Here is a 21,930-nt window from a genome sequence, read left to right on the forward strand (position 1 = left end):
GGGGAGAGAACAGAAAATACGTTGAGGCGAGGGGCGATCCGGCTTTATGTAGTTTTGTTAAGAAAACAAGAATTAATGACAATGAGGCCATCTCCGATTTGAACGTGTCTGAAGGAGTCATTTCAGTGTGCGGTGGCCTGAAAATAATAAGAAACGCAAAGCAGCTCCGGCCAATCGCGCCGCACGTACTCTTTGCATCCGGAGTACTGTGCTGAATTTTTCGTCGTTCAGCGAGGCCAGACCGGCTGAAAACTGCAGCGTCGGCTATGTGAGAACGTTCATTTTGGTGCTTGCTAGTGTTCTCTTAGGGGCAAATGCTCGCGGTCGCAACGCGGTGGCGTGAAAACTGCGCGTGCACGCATTACTAAGACGGTGTAACCGAAACCTCTGGATATGTCTCGAACAGCTGCAGTTTGCGGCTGTGGCAGCAGCTTGTGTGGCAGGTCCGTACAGTTATGGAAAGCCTTGATGAGCGCCTGCACGTCACACCTGCAGCACCCGCAAGGCCCAGTAGGCCTAGGCTAGCTGGAAATGACGGCGTATTAAATAAAGCTCGCATCCGTGATCATACGTCCGAATACTGCATCCCCTGTCACCGTCGTACGTGTTACAGTCGTATGCATGACGCACTTGTCGAGTCTTGGGGAGGGGATAAGGCGCCCTGTCTTGTTCGCATGGACGCTCGCTTGACCTCGTTTGTGTGCGATTTTTGCCAAAAGCTCGCGCCGTTTGTGGCGGAAATTATTTGCATCTCTGTCGGAAATTGAACGAACAGAGAGCGAGTAATAATCAGGTCTTGATGGACTGCATTTCGGTTGATTGATTTTTCGTTTGTTGTGTGTCGAAGAGCTGACGTGGGTGCAATGCCCTCCTTCACCGTAGGACTTCCGACAGCCGTACTATGCTGTACATATGAGGGTTTCGGGCGTCCGACGCTGCAGCGTTGCGTTCATAGAAAGTGGCATCGTCTGCCGGCAAGCGTCGTCCGTGCCTTATTTATCTTCGTGTGGTCCAAGACCAAAAAAAAAAGGGAAATAAAGAAAGCTGTGTCCATAAACGCAGGCAGCGACTGCATAAAGCGCTATTTTCTATTCTGTCAAAGCGGGAGCACTGTGCCGTTATAATTTTGGGCATACAACTGTCCAAGGTACATTGTGTATTCTGCCAAAGCGGAAGCACTGTGCCGTTATAATTTTGGGCATTCAACTGTCCAAGGTACATTGTAATCACAAGTTTCGCGTGGTGTATCTGGCGGAGCGAGCGGCGCGCGATGAAAGCTTGATGGAGGCTTATGGAAAAGACGCCAAAGTGACAGATCTCACTGGGCGCCACATTCTGCTCGATGGTAGCTGTGTTGCTCTCGCGCCGTTTACGCGTTTGGCTGCCGTAGTCGTGTGAACATAGGTTCTCGCATTCATATTGCTCCGACGATTAATTGCCGTGCGTCTGACACAATTTAGCTTTTCTGAACCTTTCAGAGTGAAAATAGCCGTTCCAGAACCTTGTCGCATTTGTACGCTTTAATTTTTGACTACGGTCGATGTGTGTGCTATGATGCGTAACAGCGCAGCCACGCGGTTTCGGTGTCAGCTGTGTGTGCTATTACAGTTCCCGCCCACCGAAGTGAAACCTGCTCAAAGGCCCACACCTGCCCCAGGATGGTTGATAAATTGGGAAGTGGAGCATGTGAGAAGCGTAGTCGATGTGATCAAAGGCAGGTTTAATTGACCATTTGCAGTAAAACATCACTATTCAGTCAGGCATCTACAACAATGGTTATTTCCAATATAGTTGTCATGCTGAAAGTGATCAAACTCTTTCTGCATTCTTTTATCTGATAAGATGTTTGGGCCAAGTGTCTGGCCCAAGTGGTCAAGATTGCAGTGATGTAAGACTATTGCCAGCAGTCATGAAACGGGGGGGTGGAATGGCTCGTTTTTAACAGGAGGTTGCGACGGCACACCTCTGCTGATACAAGGGTTGTCTGCTGGCTGCACCTACACATGTGCCACACACACACACAAAAAAAGAAAAACCTCCCACTTGTACAAACATTCACAGATAGTTCTGCCGAAAAATGGAAGTTAATTCTGCACTAACTCACCATACATATGAAGGTCAATCTGAGCTTGTCACAGTACCCAGCCATAGGATAGTAAATCTGGATATGCTTACCAAAAAATTAAAAGGTGCAAGGAACACAGCTCAGTTATCCCTCAAAATGGCATTTTGGGACTTGCGTTCCTTCAATCATGTGTGCCTTTTAAGACAACCTAGTAATTGACATCATTCCCTTAAGAGGTCTGGTTACCTCTGAAATGCTTGCACCATGCTTCTATTTTTGTTGCTCTGTTTTATCTTAAAATTGCAGCCTTTCTGAACACATTGGTGAATTGCAGCACAGATTTTTGAACAGTTTCAGTAGTCTTCATGGAGCCATGCTCCATGTTAATGAAAATGTGATGGAAATTTGCTGTTCTATCTTTTTGTGTGCTTTATATATAACGTGTATGTAGGTATGCATTTGTTGTTAATGTCTACTCTCATTGCTTGTAAGGCAACATCAGTCTCATAAATAATCCTCATCGCACCAACTGTGGCATAATAATTTCTAGCAAATATAATTATCAGAAATAAAGAAAATCTTATAAATTAGCAGTAACACTATAATGCAAATTACCCTTGCATGTCCAAAGTGTTTTGTTCTAGTCCATCTGCCAGTTAGCAGTAGGAATGGAACAACTGGAAAAACAGCCTATTAGTTCATGTTTTAAGTCACCGATAGTTTTGTTATGGATGCAATTTTAAGGTGGCAACTATTATAGTTTATTTAATACTAAAAACACTATACAGATAACTATAGCATAGCACTTTTTTCACTGTACTATGTGGAAATAAATGAAAAAATATCTTTACATTTATGCACTACAGGTACCTTGTTTTATGTTTCACAGTTAGCATGGAGTTTTAGATAGTACTTTGGCGGTCATGACAAGCACATCACCCTTAGTACATTTGTTATTATGCTAATGAAGTCATTCTTGGTTAGCTAATTATTCAAATTATATTTTATGACTCTTAGTGGGCATTTTAATGCTTAAATGCTTTATTGTAGTGTCTAAAAATGTTTAGGCAGTACATTTTACAGCATACTGAATGTGGTACACTTTTACTGCTCTTACACTATAATGCTATCATTTTTATGAATGTTCAGTCCATAAAAAATTGTGAATTGGCTTTCATAATAAAAGTATGCATTTTGTGATGCATAAGCATTATTCGGAATTTCATTTTAATAGGCCAGCTCAGTGCAGTACTTTATGGTCAAGTGGTTTGTTGTTTGATGCCATACAGTGGTAATTTAGCTACTTAGCCCTTTAACTATTAAGATAGCCTGAGCTGTACGCATCTTGGCTATTTGTACCAGTATTGCAAAAGATGAGCCGTACTTGTCCAGGCCACAGCTTTTTCTGCTTTACTTGCTGGAGTTGAGTTTCGCTCGTCAGCTCAGTTCATATTATGTGTCATAGTTTCGGCATCTGAACTCATCTTTTGATGTGCTCAATTTCTTTCATTGCCATCTGTTCAGACATTGTGCTTCAACTTTACACATGTACAGAGGGAAAGTCCCTCTTTCTTGAGTACACATTTTATTAATACTTCAGGTTAACATGAGAGATACACCACACATGTAGAATAATTTTGGTGCATGGACGTAATGTGCAGTAATTAGGTGGAATAATAAAAAAAGCTAATTTTGTGGACTTATTTATGAAAGCCTTTGGTATTTGAAGTGTTCAAAAAGGCTTATTTCCAAGCATCACACAGACTATGCAATTGCTGGGAAGGAATATTTTGCCTTTTAGTACTCCTCATTTTATTTGGTTTTAAAGAATTGCAACGCAAAATTTTCAAATGTACAAGGCCACAGATTCATGTTACCCATTTGTGTTTGCACAGGGACATTTCTTGTTCCTCTCAAAGGGCTGCATTAAAACGGCCCTGCAGCATTTTCTATATAACCATTTCATGAATGTATTTCAACAAAAATATTTTAGTTCATCACGTGTGAGTGGAGTTAACGAAACATTGCCACCTCTTTGCAGCATTTCCGTCCTTTCTGTTCTACTTCAGTGTGCCAATACAGGAAGCCTGCAATGTTTTGCCCAAATATGTAAGCCACTGCATTGTTTCGATACTGCTGAAGGGGTGTCCACCAGGCACCCTTTCACCAGATGGTGCCACTGTCTTGTCAGTGATGAGTCCTCTGTTTTGTGTCAGGCCCATCTGAAACTGCTAACATAGTTTCATGTATTCAGGCGATGCACAAAATCACTAAATATTGTGGTAGTTGGCACGTTGCATTCCAAACATTTATCTGTGTTTCACTCAGCCATTCACAAAAACATTGGTCGATGAATGGTACGGAGAACTTCCTACAAATGTAAGATCACCAGCATTGGGGATGAAAGCAACTCAGCCTGTATGCATACTGCTTCACAGTGATTGGACAGTAGCTACGAATAGAAGAGAGATTGGAGCATGCGTACACATGGAGTAGACCAAGAGGAAAGCATTATGAAGTGATAGCGGTTATGGTGTTTGCTTCAGCATTGGAAATGTAAAGCTTAACCATATTTGGTTTTAAATAATTGGCAATTATGATTTTTCTTCTGCAAGGTCTGTGTTGAATATTAATAAGCATTACAGAATACATCTTGAAGTCTGTTAGATGCAGTTCCAAACATCAGTAGTCTGCCATACTGTTTGAGGCTGCAAAGATCGTAAGAGCCTGAATGCAGCATGCTAGCTTCCTGTGGTAGCACATAGCCCTTTCTGTTACATAAGCGAAAGACACACAGTAGTGAACTGCACTTATGCCGAGAACCAATAGAAGCCCAATAATATTTTCTCGCTTAAAACAAAATACACCTCAGGCTCAGCATTCAGAAATATATGCCATATGAAATTCACTTTTCATCTGCATTTTTACTTGATTCACCTCCCCAAGAGATTTGTGCCTGAATATGATTAACTTTGCAATTTTCTGGTGTTAAAGCTCACTTTCTCAGCTTAGAATTTCTTGTTCTTTTAGTTCACTGACTTTTCAAGCACACTTGTGGTTCTGTCAACTGCTATAGAAGTGTTAAAATTTCAGAGATGCACCAAATTCACTGTATTGCTTTCCTCTAATGGCCAGTGGCCTCTTACATCATTTATTTATTTATTAATACCTCAAGGGTCCAAATAGGACATTACATGAGGGGTGGGCACGTAAAAGGTAGGATTGATGATGACAAAATTAGAAAGATGAGTTGGAACACTCGATGAGCAGATCTAAAGCACGGTGTACTGCGGATGAGTGCAGTTTGTCTGGGAAGGCCATTCTAGTCTTGGGCAGTTCGAACGAAGAATGACTGCAGGCATAAGAAAGCACAATGTATTTTTATCAACCAGGGAATCTCAAGAAAACATAGCAAAATAGGACATCTTGGCTGATTTCTTTTTCTCAACCTATTTATGTGTCACCTGTGCAATATCTGAGTAGAATTCAAGCAAAGTAAATATTTTTCTTCAAAAATAACAAAGTGTGGCTGAATGATGGTCCTTGATTAAATATAAATGGGAGATAGTCGAGCCCCATGCCTGGGGCATCTGGTATGGTATGATCCAGTGCCCATTGTATTTCTCGGATCATCACAATAAACACGAAAAACAAAAAATGGTGGGGATTTCAAGAACTTCAATACAGGTGTACATGGTATATTGAAGGAAATTACATATGGCTTGGGTGTTCTTGACAGCATTGTCTCTTGGCAGTACTGGTTTACTTTCTTTGTTGAAATCTCTTGAAAGCTACATTTCTAAGATGCCTTGAAAAGGCATCCTACGGTGCTTTCATGGTAGGCTAAAATAATTTGACTAAAATAATTTGACAGAACATTTTGAAGCTTGCTTGTGCGCTGAATTTTCTTAAGGTCAAAACGAGGTCCCAATTTTGTGTGCTGCTTTCCATACTGCCAGCTCATTCACTTAGTCAGACCATACAGAACCTCTAGTGAAAGATAATGCAAAATTTCATGGTTAACTGTGCAGGTAGTATTCTCCTACAGCCGGAATTAATTCAGCTGTAGCTCGTCACACAGGTCTGTAGATGTGCTGCTGTTCTTGACACTATTACAGTCCAGAATGATGATGCATAAAGTGTGGATTGCTTAACCTTGTTCTTGATCTTGCAATGTGCTATGATGACAGTTGTGAGGTTGCTTAAAGAACACTGTTGTACATGTGCTTTCAATGTCTTAACTTGTAACCTGTGTTTATTGCTCATAAAGAAAACTGCCTACATTTGCAGTTATCACGTGCGTTGCTTGGAAGAGTAGTGCTCTTGTTAACTGGTGTTGACTTCTGCTGCTTAGGTCACATATTTTGTTTGCAGAGGTGTATGTGCACCAGAGAGAGCACATAATTTTAACAAAAAGCATATTAATGCTTGTAGCTTTTGTCTGACCAGATTTGTAGACATCGACCAAGATCTCCCAAGCATACTTATAAAGGGGCATTACCTAATCAATATCTATTGATCGGCCTGTCTGGCCGATCAATAGATATTGATTAACTGCAATGTTTGTCATCACCGCAACATCCTGCATACCATGCACAAGTCGCATTCTGCACCGCTGTGTTAAGGGAGGCAGGTTTGAGGGACATGCATTATCTATGTCTATGATCCAGCTGTCCAACTCCAAGCTCCATCTCCTGCTTGGAGCTTGTAATTTCTCTGTAAGGCTCTTAATGCAGAGACAGCTGCAAAAGCATCTGCCGTTTTTACCTTTGTGTTCTAAATCTTTGCATAATAATAAATGGAGACCCTGTGTACCTTGTCCTTCTGAAATAAGGCGGCTCAGTGCAACATTTTCAAACAGTGCGCACGTGTGATCATTCACATTGCCATTCAGAAGTGTTAGCCAAATATCATAAAGAGGTTGTTCAGCACAGTAGATTAACAGTCTATAATTTTGCATCTGTGTCTGCATTGAGCGCATGTAGAAGTTGCATGTACAAGTGGGGAACCTTCCTAGAAGGTCCGCTTTCTTTACTCCTCTTGGAGAACAAGGCTTTTGCTGTATGTCGTTTGATGTATGCTGTGCCGAGGCTTAGCCTCCTAAAAAAGTTTTGGTCACCTAGTGACACCTTCATGTGATTTACGTGCTTGGAGTGGCTATTCCGTGTTTCTTGTCCTGATGGGTGAGCTGTAGCTTGCAGGCCGCCATGATAGTCATGTATTGGTGTGTTAGTGCATTGTATAGACCTAGAGTTGAGTGTTTCAAGGGCATTCTGTAGCAAGAAATGTGTTCTGGACTGTGTATGGGCACAAGCATGGGTGTTATGATTGGGTTAAGACGGTTATGGATGCTGGTGTACTTTGTCAACATATGTTAGAAACTTTTTATACCCTTTTTTTTATTCTCATTAGCTTTATAGGTATGTTCATTTAAGGTCCATGCCTATTGTCAAGGCTCATTTTGTTTACATAAAACAAATAATTAGGCTCGGTGCATCAAATGTTCGCAGATAGCTGTGGTAAAAATGAGTTTTATTTTCCAAGTATTGCTGTGTTTCAGTCGAAATCAGTCGAAAACTGTTTTTTCACTAAAAACTGAGTAAACAGTGTCCTTTCGCCATTACTGGTTTGTCTAGGCATGTTATTATGGTAGAAGTAGCTTTATAAACCCTCTTATGAAAGCAGTTGTACTGAGGCCTATCAGTTACTTTCCATAGCCTTATACACGATACACATATACACGTTATACGCACATTATACACATGATAAGAACTGCACATCCATGATGTGCAAGCATGGTAATGTGAATGGCGTTAAACATTTGAAGGCACACACACAAATAAGCAGGGCAGGCTTTAGCACATAAGAAAAAATTATTTAGGATGTACAAAAAATTCTTAGACAAATTTGTGAGGTGTTTCCTGGCTAAATGTTGCACAATGTGAACCCTTCATTAACTTGAGAAGAGTATTGGTAGAGATAACAAGCTTAAAAATCTGTGATGTCTAGTCTGTGATCCAGCGCAGCAATCCCCATTTCAACGTTTTATCTGATCGGCCATTTGACACATATGAGACAAGCTGCAACACTTAAAACATAAAACATTTGCATCAATATCCTCAAGTATAAACCAGGGACAAAGAATAGCTTACTCATCTTGTGATGTGAAGGTTTATATTGCGGTGTGAAGGTTAAGACCTAGATGGTGAGAAGTTGTTTTCATGAATATGCTAGAATCTGTACATAAATTTATGAAAGAACTGCTTAAAGCAAAACAGAAAGTGACATCCCTGGATTCAAATAACCTTATTATAAAGAAAGTCAATGCTTTAAAATTGTGAATATATATGTCTTCACTGCTGTCGAGCATGAAAGACTCATGGAATGTGCTTTTGGTCATTGGAGTGCCAAAATTTTTCCGCCATGTCTATACAGCATCATAATTTCAGACCCTGCTGTTTACAGGTACTTGTGCAGCGAGACTTGAAGTACTTACTTATGAAACAAAACATTAGTGTCACGCCTGATCATGCTTTGAAACATTGACTAAAATCCAGAATTCTACATCTTCGACTTATCAATGTCATGCTTCTAAAGGCTTGTATTGCAGTTAGTGAAGAAAATTCATGAATTCAAATTCTTTATGTACAATTGCTTTCTTTGACATTTTTGTAACTTGTATGTCTTCGAACGTTTGATGCACCTCACCCTATAGTTGTGACTTTGAAATTCGCGAGTTTGCAATACATTAGAATGACATTGGTATAAGCGATACTGCAGTGAAACTTACTGTGTGAGCACAGTTCCGTCAAAAAATTGTGTAAACAGTTAGCTTGCAAGGTTTATTTATTATTTATGTTGCCCAGTAACTGTTCTGTTATTATGGTTGTTGAATATTTAGCTGTTTTGTATGTTTTGTTTTCTTAGGTTTCAACTTATATTCTCAAAGTGGTAATATCACAGGCACCAAGCCTTTGATGGAGAAATGAGCTAAAAGCGGAAGTTTTCTCTGCCTAGAGGTAGCTTGCACAGGACACGTAAAAAAGGAAAAAAAAGATAATGAGCTGGAAAAGTATAGTGTGGCAACTGGAGAAAAAATAATAGATTTAGGAATTTAAGCAGAAAGCAGTAGGCCAGTGGATACGTTTCTGAAGCATGTTAAAGGAAAAAAAAAATATGCACACTTTACACAGTGGCTTTAGAGCCACACTATTTTTAATAAAGCCGTATGCCTTTTTGACCTGCTGTCAAAGTTTAGAACTCTCAGAAGTCATCCAACATAGCCAGAGAGAACTTCAAGCAGCTTGGCTTGCACTATGCTTGCTCTATTTCATAACTGCATTTCTATGCAAGCTTGATTGACATGGGGACTGTAATATTGTTTTAAGCACATGCTGTTTTTGTTGCCTTGTGTACCGTGATGTGTGAAGGTAGCAGTGAATCTGCTAACTAAAGGTCATACAAGCATGTGCAGTTTGACACTGAGCATCTGATGCACGTAAATCTTCATAGTGCAGTCTCGCTTGTTCAGGTGAATATGCTTTGCTCGTGTCATTATGTTGAGCCTGTTTGTACGTAGTGATTATCTCCTTTAAAGTGCAGTCCTATGGCTTTACGCGCACTTGGGCAGTGATTCAAGCACACTGGAAAGTTAAAATATATTCTTAAAAGGTTTGCCGTGTGCACAATGCCACAGCCCACCAAATCTGTAAATGTCAGTCGCAGTGGAGTATAACCTTGCTTCATAAGCATCACTTTCTTTAAGCAGCAGTCAACTTTCGTTGGAGCTATTGGCTGATTATAATGAACATTTCAGCTGCCTGATGTATTGTTTTTTCTTCTTATAGGTGCTAGATCAGTTTTTTCTTTTTGAAGCTGTTGGGATCCCAGCATTATGCATGTGTAACAAAACAGTGTGTCACTCAACGCTGGCATACACCTGCCATGGCTGCATTACCAAGTGCCAGCTTGTGAGCCTTCTGAACACCATTGTAATTGCTTGTGGAAGCTATACGCTGTCCTGATCATATAAGCGCAGCTAATACTGGTATGTTAATGTTAAATGTGTTATTCCTGATGCAGAATATCTTTTGCCATTGGCGCATTGCAATAAACACAGTAAATTAGCAACTCATGGACTGTTTTTACCTTAAAGAGTTACATGTGACGTGTGTTCTGCTAAGTGCTTAAGTCATACAGTGCATGTTAATTACAATGAATATAATTTTATTGTGTAGTTCAATTTGTCAAAACACAATGATATAGATGAAGAGAATCTACTTACAGAAGGAGTAGGGTAGATAGGACTGCCTGCTATTCTGCACTAGTAAAGGACATGGCAGGAAAGAAAAAAGTGATGAGAGGTGATGATGAAAAAGAAATATATGTGCTGTGCAGAGGCATTACTTAAGTTATGAGTCCAGTTCAACGTCAAGTCTGATATATTGAAAAAAAATTCTGTGCACGTTGTGTGCACAGGTAACATTCTTACCCTATTCATTTGATTTTACTACTGTGCCTACTGTTAGCTTTACAACTTGTGCAAGGTTTGGGCTGTATAGACAAACATGACCTTCCACTCGCCTGGGCCCTGCATATGAAAATTGAGCAAAACGAGGCTGCACTTTGAATAATTCCATACTGTGGCTGTGGTTTGCCATATTGTTTAATGCAGTGTTCATGAGAACTATTTATCTTTTATTCATGCTTTTACATGTCTTTGCTGCTAGTAGCCAACTGTAAAAAAAAAATATCAGTAATCAGTGATGTTTTTCTCTCTCTCTGTCAAGTTTTTAATAATCCTTTGCTGTGTTTCTTCGTAGCCCCGTGACATCATCCTTGCAGCAGAACTGCATGCATCAACATCTTTTGCTAATGCATTTACTCCTGTGCTTATTTGCACAATGTAGTTCACACTTCTGCTTTACGCAATAAACAATGAGTGCCTGTACTGATGTTTTGACTCATAATTTATGGTAGCTCTTATATGGACATTTCTTATGTCACTTTGTGCTGACATAATGTGCCCTTTTTTAGCTTTCTGTGTTCATTTTTTTTCAATGCAATGGACATGTGAAAAAGGAATCACTACTGTGTACTCAAACAAAGCTCATCACTATAGGTTGTCAAACATTGTTTCTTACAATGGGTCTGAAACTTGCAGACCAAGGACTACATGCAGCTTGCTGACCTCTTGTTTGCATTCAGCATTGCTCACACAAGCACATGGCACTTTCCCCAGCTTTAATTACCTGGGCAATTTAGCTGAACAAAGACACACCGAAACCTATTGCAATCTTCGTACAGTCTGGCATGGTATGAAGAAACGTCAGTGTCGACTGATTTAATAACTGTGCCATTGGGAACTACTTTCAGCATGTTTGTGATAAAGATTATTTCCTCTCTCCTTCCTTTTCAGTAACTTGCTGCAGCCATCAGTTCTACTGTGAAACAGTATACAAAGGGGAAAGCATTAACAATGTCTTATTCATCATGCTCAAGGCATTGTGCAACAATGCAGTTACTAGATTGGTCGACACTTGTCCATTAGCTTTGATGCTATACCATAATACACTGAAGAATTGTTGTTATTTAATGTGGGTAATTTAATTGGTGTTGAAAACATGTCCATGTTTCCTTATGAAAAAGGTAGCCTTTTATCTTGAATGTGAATTATCTAAATGCATTGGTTAAATGCAAACTGCAAGAAGTGACTAGCTTTTACATCAAATGTGCTTATGCTAATGTTGAAAGTGGCGACTTCAGTGAAATAGCCCTAGAAACACTTTCAAGCCACAAACCACCATAAACAGTGGTAAGTTCCATTGCACAGCACTAAGTGAATATGTTAGCGCATGTGGAAAAAAGTTCATTGTCATTTATTGAAACATGGCTACTACTATAGGTGCTGATATGAAAGTATGTGCAAATACTGGCACCTGTCTATCAGTAAGGTCATGCTAGCCAATGACTAAGGCTGTGAAAGTGTTGCCACGCCAAGCGACATTTGATGCATTGTTCCAAAAGCCACTTATTATGTTACTGCATGACAGAAATTGTAATGATGACGAGCTCCACAAGCTAGAACAAATCATGGCATAAATGAAAATGTAATTTTTCATCATGTAATGTGCCAGAAAGGACTGTACAGTGCTTACTCATGAGCATGATCAGTGTCAATTATGATGCAAGTTCTGGATATGTATTTTTGTTTGAAGATTCAGTAATTTGAGCCAATTTTGTTTCTTCCATCGAAGTTGAATAAACTGATGTACATTGCACTACAAATGTGGCCTTAGGCACCATCACAAGTTTCATTCCTCTAGGTTTTAGTCTTATAACGTGTCCATCGATGACTACAAGTTTGTACAGAATTTTTGTGGGAATATCATACATGATTGTTATATAGTAATGTCCTAATTTTAACTTTTTTGCTGGACATATTGCGGCTTTTGTTTATGTGGGCAGTATGGCAGATGTTCTTGTTAATTTATTGATCTTTATATTTACTTTAAATTTAGAATAGCCTTAAGTACAATAAATGAACATAATGAATCGAGAAGTGTTTGTCGTCTGGTCTTGACATATGAAACTGCTTTGTTTCTTTTTTGTTTAAGTTCTGTATTTTATGCCTTGCTTCTTTTAATGCTGAGGTAAGCCAATTTTTGCATATTTAGCATGTACTCACTGCAAATCTGCTCTCTTCTGGAACTGATAGCATTGTATCATTCTTTTGCAGCACATAAGCTCCAGCTCCACCATCTGTTCAGTTAGCATGCCATGAAAGTCAAGGACAGAAGATATGTGCCATTATACTGTGTGGCTGCTATTTCCATCTTGACTTCCCTGTCTCTGATGACCCTTTCGTCTTGACAGTATGTGTTGTAATATGTGCAGATATGGTGCAAACATCATTTCTTTACACACTTTTAAATGATTTTCTAGCTTTTATCTGCCTGAATTCTCTTTTGTTAGCTGCAGTAGATCAATGTGGTCCTGGTTGTGCCATTCCATGCATTGTGGATATATCTGGTAATGTTTTTATGAGGTACTGTGTTATCTGTATATTATTGCATCTGTGTTTAGAAAAGCCACAACGTTTAGTGAAAATTGAGGTTTCAATTTATGATGCTTTAGCTTTGTGATGTTTTTTATTGACAAAAGTCCTATTTTTGGGGTCTCCAAAGTGAAATGTTTGATGCAGGCAGAAAGTGTGCTGTTTCTTGCTAAACCCTTTTTATGGATCACTTACTGCATCACACATGGCAGCCTTTTGTTGATTTGCACACAGTGCTTTCATAAAAATGTTTCATTCATCCTTTCGCCACTTTTATGCTTATTTCTTGTTCACTCCTAAGTGGTAAACTTAAAGCAGGTTAAACACATTCGGACATTTTTCTACAGCCATGTCACATTATTTTTCCTGGAAGAGCTTGCCCAGTATGGTAGCGGAATGTGTGTGTAATGTGCCCTGTAACATTGTGGAAGTTAGCAACATGATTTCAATTTTTCTTGCACTTTTAGGTGCATTCATTGCTGAATAGTCTGAATGAATATTTATTTTGAGCCAGTCTTGCTATTTTTCCCTCAGTTTTGCTCAGTAGGGTGCCCTCTCATCATGCCTTGCAAGAAGAACCAGGGTTAATTCCTTTTTTGTGCCCACTTAGAAGGGGCCTCTTAAAAGAAAGCTGAAATAGTTTTAAAACTTACTAGCTTCAGCATTGCTTTGTTGTTGTTGTCTGTTGGCATAAAGGTTTTGGTGCAAGGTCAGCTTTATTCGAGTAATTTAACCACATATTTGCTGTGCACGCCAAGTAGAAAAAGCTGTACTTGCTGCATTTTCTGCATGTGAGCGGTGCCTATAGCAGGGACCAAAGTAGCTCTTGTAATGGTCTCAAAGAGGAGGAAGAGTTTGTCACTTATATCTCTGCATATTTCAGTGAGCACAGGATGGCCACAGGGATGCTGTACTGTGAAACAGCTGAAGAAAAGAACGTGCCAAAATTTTATGAACTCACTTCATTAATTCTCTAAAGATTCTTAACACTTTTCATTGCTTATAAGCGCATAGGATGGATATTGACAGCAGGTAGACAGAGTTTTCTGTACTCAGCGCAATGTTTGTGAAAAGTTCTTCAAAGAGTCTTGCTTTTGTTAGTTCTGGAAGTCTCCGCAAGTACACTGCACTAACGCTATGCACACACACTGGGCCCTGTGAAAATGCTTCTTTCTCTTCTCTTTTGAAAATGGTGCAAATAAATTGCTTCCTCCATGTTTCCTTTCTTCCTTCTTTTCCTGCTCCCCACCAACAAACCCCAGGTGGCGGCAATGTCGGAGCCAGTGATCAGATGTCAAGTGTGGATGACTTTCTCAGCAAGTACAACTCGTACCTCCAGCAGCTGCAGTCACCATCTTCGGCTGAGGGTTCAGCACTACTGGCAGCAGCTCGGGCTGACAACACGTGTCCAATCTGCCTCAAGACGTATTCAACCAAACACAGCATGCGGCGCCACATGCTGATGCACAAGCCCTTCAATCGCCGATTTCAGTGTGATGTTTGTGGCAAGCTTTTCAACTGGCCTGGCAACTTGAAAACACACTTGCAGACCATTCACAACATGCGCGTGGTGGACTTCAAGTACCGCAAGTATCGCTTCCCTCTTCCTTCTGACATGAACAGCAAGTCGTAAAGTGGCTGAACACACGACAGTGCTGCGGGCATGTCGGGAGTTCACGCATGTGGCATGTATCGCTTGCAGCGTTATGAAGAGGGCGTGGGCTGTAGAAAAAGATCATAGCCTTGTAGACTAAGTGTAAAATTCGAAGTTGGAAAAGTGCATGCGGTATTGACGGTGCAACAGTGCTACACGTTGGTGAGTTGGTCCCTCTCCATAGGTATGACTTCGGCTTTAGGTGAATGGTGGAAGTGTGGAAATGTCATTTGTGTGCCAAGCTTGGCTTGTGGTCATTAGTGAAACTGTCTGTTTGCTCCTTATTGTTAGGCACACTTTCTCTCGGTTTTTTACTTTTAAGTGATCTGCACGCAGGTGTTGAGCCCTCTGTCAAATTCTTTTTTTTTTCTTTCTACATTGTGGTATACAGAGAGCAGTTTTATAGTTTTAAAGTGTCACAGGTAATATTTAAAATTACTTGGTGTTGAGATTGGCACTTATTTCTTTACACGAAGAATACAAACAGTCCAGCACAAAAATTTCACATATGAGGGGCCCATTCATCTTGCTCTGTAGCCACTTAAGGCCCTCTTAGGTGGCATGGCCTAAGTGTAAGGACTATTCCCCAACCGCAGACAATTTTGTTTCCTTAGCCACCTCAGACCGCAGCCTCTGTACCTTTGCAAACCACAAAGAAAGCTTCACTAGACACGGCCTCCCAGCTGCAGCCAGTTTAGTGCCACTGGCACTGCAGAATGCAGACCATTTAGGAAAGTTTAAATTTATGTCCTAGTGAAAATTAAGCAGGACTTCACAATGTGTGGCATACAGTGACTCAGAGGAAGCATCAAACCAATTAGGTATACAAACACAGGCACTGCAAGTGTACCCAAGTAACTGTTTAGTTAAAACAACATGGAAATCTACATTTCTACAGCTGTATTGCTCTCTTATTATCCTTTGAAGACTTGCATTTTCAGTTCTACATGAGAGGTGGAAGTACCCCTTACAGCAGCTGAAGATGAAAAGCTTATAAAGAATTGCTTCATGCGACATTAACTTTAATTTTAATTTATACAAAAGAAAACGCATGGTAATTGGAAAAATTGGTATAAGGTGAAAATAAACTTGTGATAGGAGGTATGGCATTGACAAATTGTGAGCAGCTATGTGCATTCATTCTATGGTACCCCATGTTACTTGCTTTTGATTGATTGGCTGGCGGCATGCTTGATGAGGCCTGGAGGACGGCATAGAAGAGGAGGTTCTAGACATGCGATTCCACAGCTGTGTCTTAGACATAGTCTAAAATAAAGCAGAAGACAGCTCACTCTTTGAAATATACTTGAGTCTGTGATGTGCTGAAGGAGCAAAACAGAATGCTTGGTTGTAATTTTCATTTAGCCCCAAGTCATGTTCTGGAGAGCTCATATCACTGTGTTCTGATGAACTAGTACAGATAGAGCTAGTTATGTGCTTGGAAAGGTGGACAAAAAATGCTTTTTCTTGAGTTGTGCATGCTGCATCGGGCTGTATTTTTTGTTTGTGTTGTTCAAATAGTATAATGTGCACACAACACTTGTTTTTTTATTCCTTTGCATGGACAATGGATACAGGGTGTCTTCCTAGCCTTTTCTCTGTTGATCCTTATGTGGCTTTTTTGCCTTCGCTTAGCTGTGTTTTGTTGCTTATTAAGCATTCAAACAAATGTAGTGTACTTCACAGTAGCCTGCAAGTTTAGCAAGTCTTATGAATAGTCGCATTTTTTGTGGCTACATTTGTTTAGTTATGCCTATCTTTAATTTTTATTGTACACTGTGGTATCTCTCTTCAAGGTTTGCGTGATTTTCTGCCTGCACTTACATGTAGTGTGGCGCACTTTCTGTTATGCGGTATCAGGGTACATTTGTATACTTTAGGAAATTTCTGTTCTTTTGAACTTTTTTTTTCAGTGCTGATGTAATGTTCACATGCCTGCGTTCCTATGTATGTGTTCACCTTTGCTTCTGGGCAAGGTAGGAGAGGTCTAGTGTAGGAAAACAATATAATTATTTTCGTATTTTACATTGAAGTTGTAGCTTTAACTTATTTCAGGGACACAGGGTGTTTTATTGATTATTATTATTATTATTATACTATATTATCATTATTATTATTATTCTAGTTGTGTCACTATATATCCCCTTCAGTTGGTAAGTCTACAACTGTAGACTCCAAAATAATGCCTGGGAATCACAAGCACTGATGAAAATAACAGCATTTAAGACAAGCTGCATACATCTTGGGGCACTTCTTGTCCAACCTATGCCACAAAATCAGTTCACATGCACTTAACATGCTCATGGTGAAGCTGTGTCAAGGCAAGTGGCCTTTAGCTTCACCTCAAGTTTGTGTGCCTGGTCATGTCTTGGGTTCTTGTCTGTCATATTTTAAAGTAACAGATTATATAAGGCAAATTTCCTAAATTAATGAGTGTTTTCCAAGGACGCTAACTATGAGCTAGGCTATATTGCTGCCATGCATGAAAATATTTTCAGAATTCAGGTGTGGAGTCCACATTTGCAGGCACAATAAAACCTTTTAAGTAACTTGTTCTGATGATGCATTCTCTTCATGGTGTTGGAAATACAAGAAATGCATTAGAACTAAATTTTCAGCAGACAATTGGCAGCTGAAGGGGAAGTTTTAGCTTCTCTTCTTTTGGAGTTGGTGCTTCCATGTGGTCTGTGTTCATGTGCTTGTCAGCTGTGACCTTGTCTTTCCTTAGCCCACTATTTAATCACTTGAACGGAGGGAGCCTCCTGCAAGTTTCTGTTGCTTTGCTTTAAAGGTCACTACACGTGAGTTAGTTCATTTCACAGGGAACTTCCGCTTGAAGACATGGCACCGAGGCACTGCCCCTACGCCTGAACACTTCGGCAGATTTTACTGCATCTACAAAAATGGCAAGGCTCAATGTGTCAGAGCTCCTAACAAAGTGCTGTTTTCTGTATTTAAATGTAATGTAGTGCTTCATTAAGTTGGGTACTTAGGTATTCTCCCTTCAATGTTATCTCACATTGGACTAAATACTGCCTTTCCGATGATTACATCGTGGGCACAGGTTGCATTGGAAAGGTATCTCTTTTTTGTTGAAAGGCCTCGTTTTGTATCTCTTTAGAGCTCCAGATTTTAATCTTACTGGTATCCTTTAATGCTCTTCATGTATTATTTTTCTTGCACTTGTCATTCGTTAATTTTTATGATGATGTGGTGCGTACAAGTTGAGCTCGATAGATACGACTGTCCAGAATGTCATATGATCTTGCTGGCCATGTTATGCTAGAAAGAAAAATACTCCTTTCTCCCTCTGAGAGGTCAGCCTAACAAAGCATCAGCAGAGAAGCAGCAAACCAAAATAAATTCTGTTAGCAGAACAAATCTTTAGAAAGCCAATTAAGTGCATTACAATGGAGACTTTGCCATAGTTTGCATGTAGTATAGTTTCCTCTAAAGCTGGTAAAGCACATTTTGTGCCAAAAGCTCCCAAATAGGTGCCTGTGAGACACTTTGTGCTTCCTGTAATGGCTTTCACTGGCGGGTTCACACAAATGTAGTGTTTTTGTCATGTTTTTCGGACAATAATGCACCTGTTCTATGCAACTGGACACAATTATTTTGTATGTACCACAATTGCTGCACTTGAACTGGTTCAATGCAGATGGCATATGCATTAGTATAATGCATTGCCTTAGAACTTGGCTTAGTCAAGGGCCAGTATATTTTATGGTGTGCAAGCACTACTGATGCAGTGAATTCTGGTTCAATGCCCGTCATTGAGATTCTGCAGAATTTCATCAGGCTGATTGACCACCAGCATCGCAAGCTAGAATTGTGGTTGCCATATTACAAATCAATGAGAATTGAGAATGACTACAACACTTCAACAAATAGTGTGCATTTTCATCTGCAAGCAGCAGCTATTTAGACCTGCCATGTCACTCTTTGTGTAGCCTTCCAGTAAGTGTCTGCGTCTTGTCACTGTAAAAAGTTGACATAGTAGCTTTTAGTGAAAAATACTCTATTTCATGCTAATGGATTGCCTTCTATTCCCTTCTTGAAGCAAAACAGTTGACTAACTTTATTGCCTGTATTTTCCACCCTCTAAGTAGGAAAATGAAGTGGAGGAAGGAAATTAACCCTGTGTGATGCTCACTGCTTTTACGATTTAAGCAGTACTGTCTTGTGTGGAGTATCACAGTTTATTTTTTATTAACAAGCTAAAGTGTGCATTTACTGGCTCCTTTTGGCCAAATAGCAAAGATCTGTTGCCTAAATTGAAATTAGTTCCCTGTTCATGTATAGTATTGAAACCAACCAAGTAAGGACTGCAGTGCCTGGTTGGTGCTTGTGATTTGTAGTTTCTACTGACTGCTACCAGTGGAAATTCTCAAGACTAAGGTCCGACTGGGACCAAATGGTCACCATGAGTTTGCAACATTCTGTCCCCCACGTAAAGGGAAGCATGTGTCTGCCACACAAAACTGTCCAGTCAGGCACAATAAGAGTGTCACATTGTTTTTAAGGTTGTTTACCTTTGGTGTGTTAAAGTATTCTTGAAGTTATTTGCGTAATTGTCATTACTCATACTTTCTCTTGTCTAAGGAGACATTCAAAATGTCTATGTAGATGAGAACTACATGTATGTTTCTCATTGCTCTCTCTATTGCATTTATGTATCTTCATGCAAATTGTTACATAGCTGTGACATGCATGTGTCCCTTTCAAACTGGTTTGATATATCAGGAGTTAAAGGTGAAAAGTTCTGTTTCATTTCTTTTTTAATCTAATAATTTCAGAACTACGACTCCTGCAATTTAGGCGATCAGTAAAGATGAATTTGTTAATGTTGCATAAAATTGCAGCATAAAATTGCAGCATAAAATTGCAACCAATAAACTGATTTTACCACAAGGTTCATAACACTATCACTGTTGCAGAGGATATTGGATATAGTACCCCTTGTAGACTGAAGTGCAACTGTGACAAGAAGCAGTTCTCTCTCTCTCTTTTTTTCTTCTTTTTTTCTTTTTTAGCCATACAAATTGGCTTAGCCCTTAAGATGAAAAAGTTTGACAAGGGAGACTAAAAAAATTCTCCTATAGCAACAACTTGGAAACACACCCTTCGATCTACCCAAATAATTCCCTTCAAGAATGCACAGTGGCATTTTCCTCTGCATTACCTTCAAGGTTGCCTATAACTAAAGTATTGTAGGAAAGTGGGGAGGACTACTGGCATCATACTTCAGGAGGGTCAGTACACATGCACATCTAAAATAAGTTTGCACCAAAGGTAACAAGTCGTATTCCAAACGAGCCGCATGTGCCTAATGGTAGCATTGGAACTCTTCATGAGGAAATGAACACCAGTAAGCTCGGCTTATATTTCCAGCATTCTCAAGTGTGTTCTAAGCTGGAGTTTCTTTTGCCTTGTTATTTGCTTGACTGGCAAGGCAAACTTTACGGTTCTTTGGTGTAGAGGCCAGTCTTTTTTTGAGAGCCTAGTTTGCCAGGGCAGTACTACTATATGGAAAGATTAGCTTGATGGCACCTGTTGAAATTGGTTAGTAGGGCTCTTGACAGTTTCATGCATTGTAATTGCACAATGGCACCTGTGTATGGTTGCATACAAACTGTTTACCCAGCAAATACAATGAGATAGCCAGTGCAAACTAGGAAGGAATGTATGTGACAGCTGAGTGGAATGAGTAGTGCTTTTGTTCTTGGAGCAAACATACATTTACACATTTGCAGAGTTTACACTTTGACTTTTGCTTCAAGCTTTGGCTTGTCAATGTGACAATATTCTAGCTGTGTGGAACAACAAGTTTGCAAACTTTGAAAACAGCCACTTGTTGGTCTGTGATGTCTTCCTTGTATATTTAACAAGATCCATGCTGGTACCGTGCCGTTCTCACAGGGCTCTCATATGGCCTACTTTGCAACACTTTCAGGAGTACTGCAGTACTCTTAACTATGCACTGGCATTTGTTATCATTGTCACCTCTACTGCATCTAGTGCAAGTGAATTTCTCGTTATGCATATTCTGGCCCTTAGTTATAAGCTTATCCTAAGGTAAGGACAATATTATGCACAATGTTGCAAGATTGACATTCATCAGTGTAACATTGCATGTGCGGTAAAGTCATAAAGCATTTATTTATCAAATTACTTTCTTGTAATATTGTGAGCAGGATTCAAGAAAGGGAAAGTTGACATATACTGGTAAATCCCAGAAAGTTACAGAGGAAACCCAAGTGCATTCCTGAGAAAGTTATAAGAATTTGGCATCCGTTTGAAAATAACACAGAACTATAAAGGAAGGCCATGCTTGTTCCTCAGAAAATGAGTAAGGCTTCTGTTTTGAACAACTTGTATGAGTTATCTTTTTAACTTCATGCCATATTGATGTGGACGCCATCATTTCCTTTCAAACGTGTGCTATTGGCTGTCTTTTTTTATTAACTACATCACAGCATTTATTTTCATTCTGCTGATATATTGTGATCGTGTCCTATAGTGAAAGCACAGTGTACCTTTCCTTGATTATCCTTTGTTGTCTTTGTTTTTGTAGCCTATTTCAGTTGGCGAAAAAAAAAAAATGATCAAATGGCTTGACATTGTAATGGAGTCATAGAAGCCAAGCTGACCTTGTCAGGCATTAAGGGTCGTCAAGTATGACTGTTAAAAACAAGCCTGAGGTGTTCTGAAATGCATTCATCTTTGTCATATGCAGTTTTACAGACTTGTGAAGTGCGTTGTGTAGAAATGTCTTGGTGTTGAACATTGTGTGTCTCGTTGGGGAAGTCAATACCAGAACAAACGAATGTGCATTTATGATAGGTCTCTTGGGTTATGGGTTGTGCTGGTGTACTGTTTTCTTTTTACTTCTGCATTGGTAGATTTTTGTCAGCGTAAGTGTTTTGTGAAAGCTGTTTTACAAGTGAATCAAATGCAAAAAAAATGAACAAAAGGAAAATAAAAGAGCTTTAGATAAGCACTTTTGTGTTCTCTTGTCTCTTAGTGAAATGGCTCACTTTAATTTTGTTAACTTAGTGCTTGAAAATTTCTTGGGACTGACAACTGATTACTATTAATCTTAATTGCAAAATCATTCATGGTATTCACAAATAAGCAGTCTTGAATGGGAGC

General features: G+C 39.6%; 2 protein-coding genes across 5 annotated transcripts in view; both read left to right on the forward strand.

Moving 5' to 3' along the window:
• The window catches only part of LOC135904132 (protein tramtrack, beta isoform-like), a 227,153-nt gene that overhangs the window by 99,126 nt on the left and 106,097 nt on the right, over positions 1 to 21,930 (forward strand). The window lies entirely within an intron of this gene.
• On the forward strand, positions 2 to 21,778 carry LOC139054513 (zinc finger protein 43-like). Its single transcript, XM_070531593.1, has 3 exons — positions 2 to 1,714; positions 4,107 to 4,174; positions 14,384 to 21,778. The coding sequence occupies exons 1-3, from the start codon at positions 1,659 to 1,661 to the stop codon at positions 14,752 to 14,754; spliced, it is 495 nt and encodes a 164-aa protein (XP_070387694.1). The 5' UTR covers positions 2 to 1,658; the 3' UTR covers positions 14,755 to 21,778.

Source organism: Dermacentor albipictus, chromosome 1, assembly GCF_038994185.2.
Source record: "Dermacentor albipictus isolate Rhodes 1998 colony chromosome 1, USDA_Dalb.pri_finalv2, whole genome shotgun sequence".
NCBI lineage: Eukaryota > Metazoa > Arthropoda > Arachnida > Ixodida > Ixodidae > Dermacentor > Dermacentor albipictus.

Excerpts from the sequence above, each read along its gene's own strand:
- LOC139054513 (XM_070531593.1), top strand. The coding sequence starts at position 1,659 with ATGGTTGATAAATTGGGAAGTGGAGCATGTGAGAAGCGTAGTCGATGT. Across the intron at positions 1,715-4,106 it reads CGTAGTCGATGTGATCAAAG|CATTTCCGTCCTTTCTGTTC; the intron begins GCAGGTTTAATT and ends ACCTCTTTGCAG. Across the intron at positions 4,175-14,383 it reads GCAATGTTTTGCCCAAATAT|GTGGCGGCAATGTCGGAGCC; the intron begins GTAAGCCACTGC and ends AACAAACCCCAG.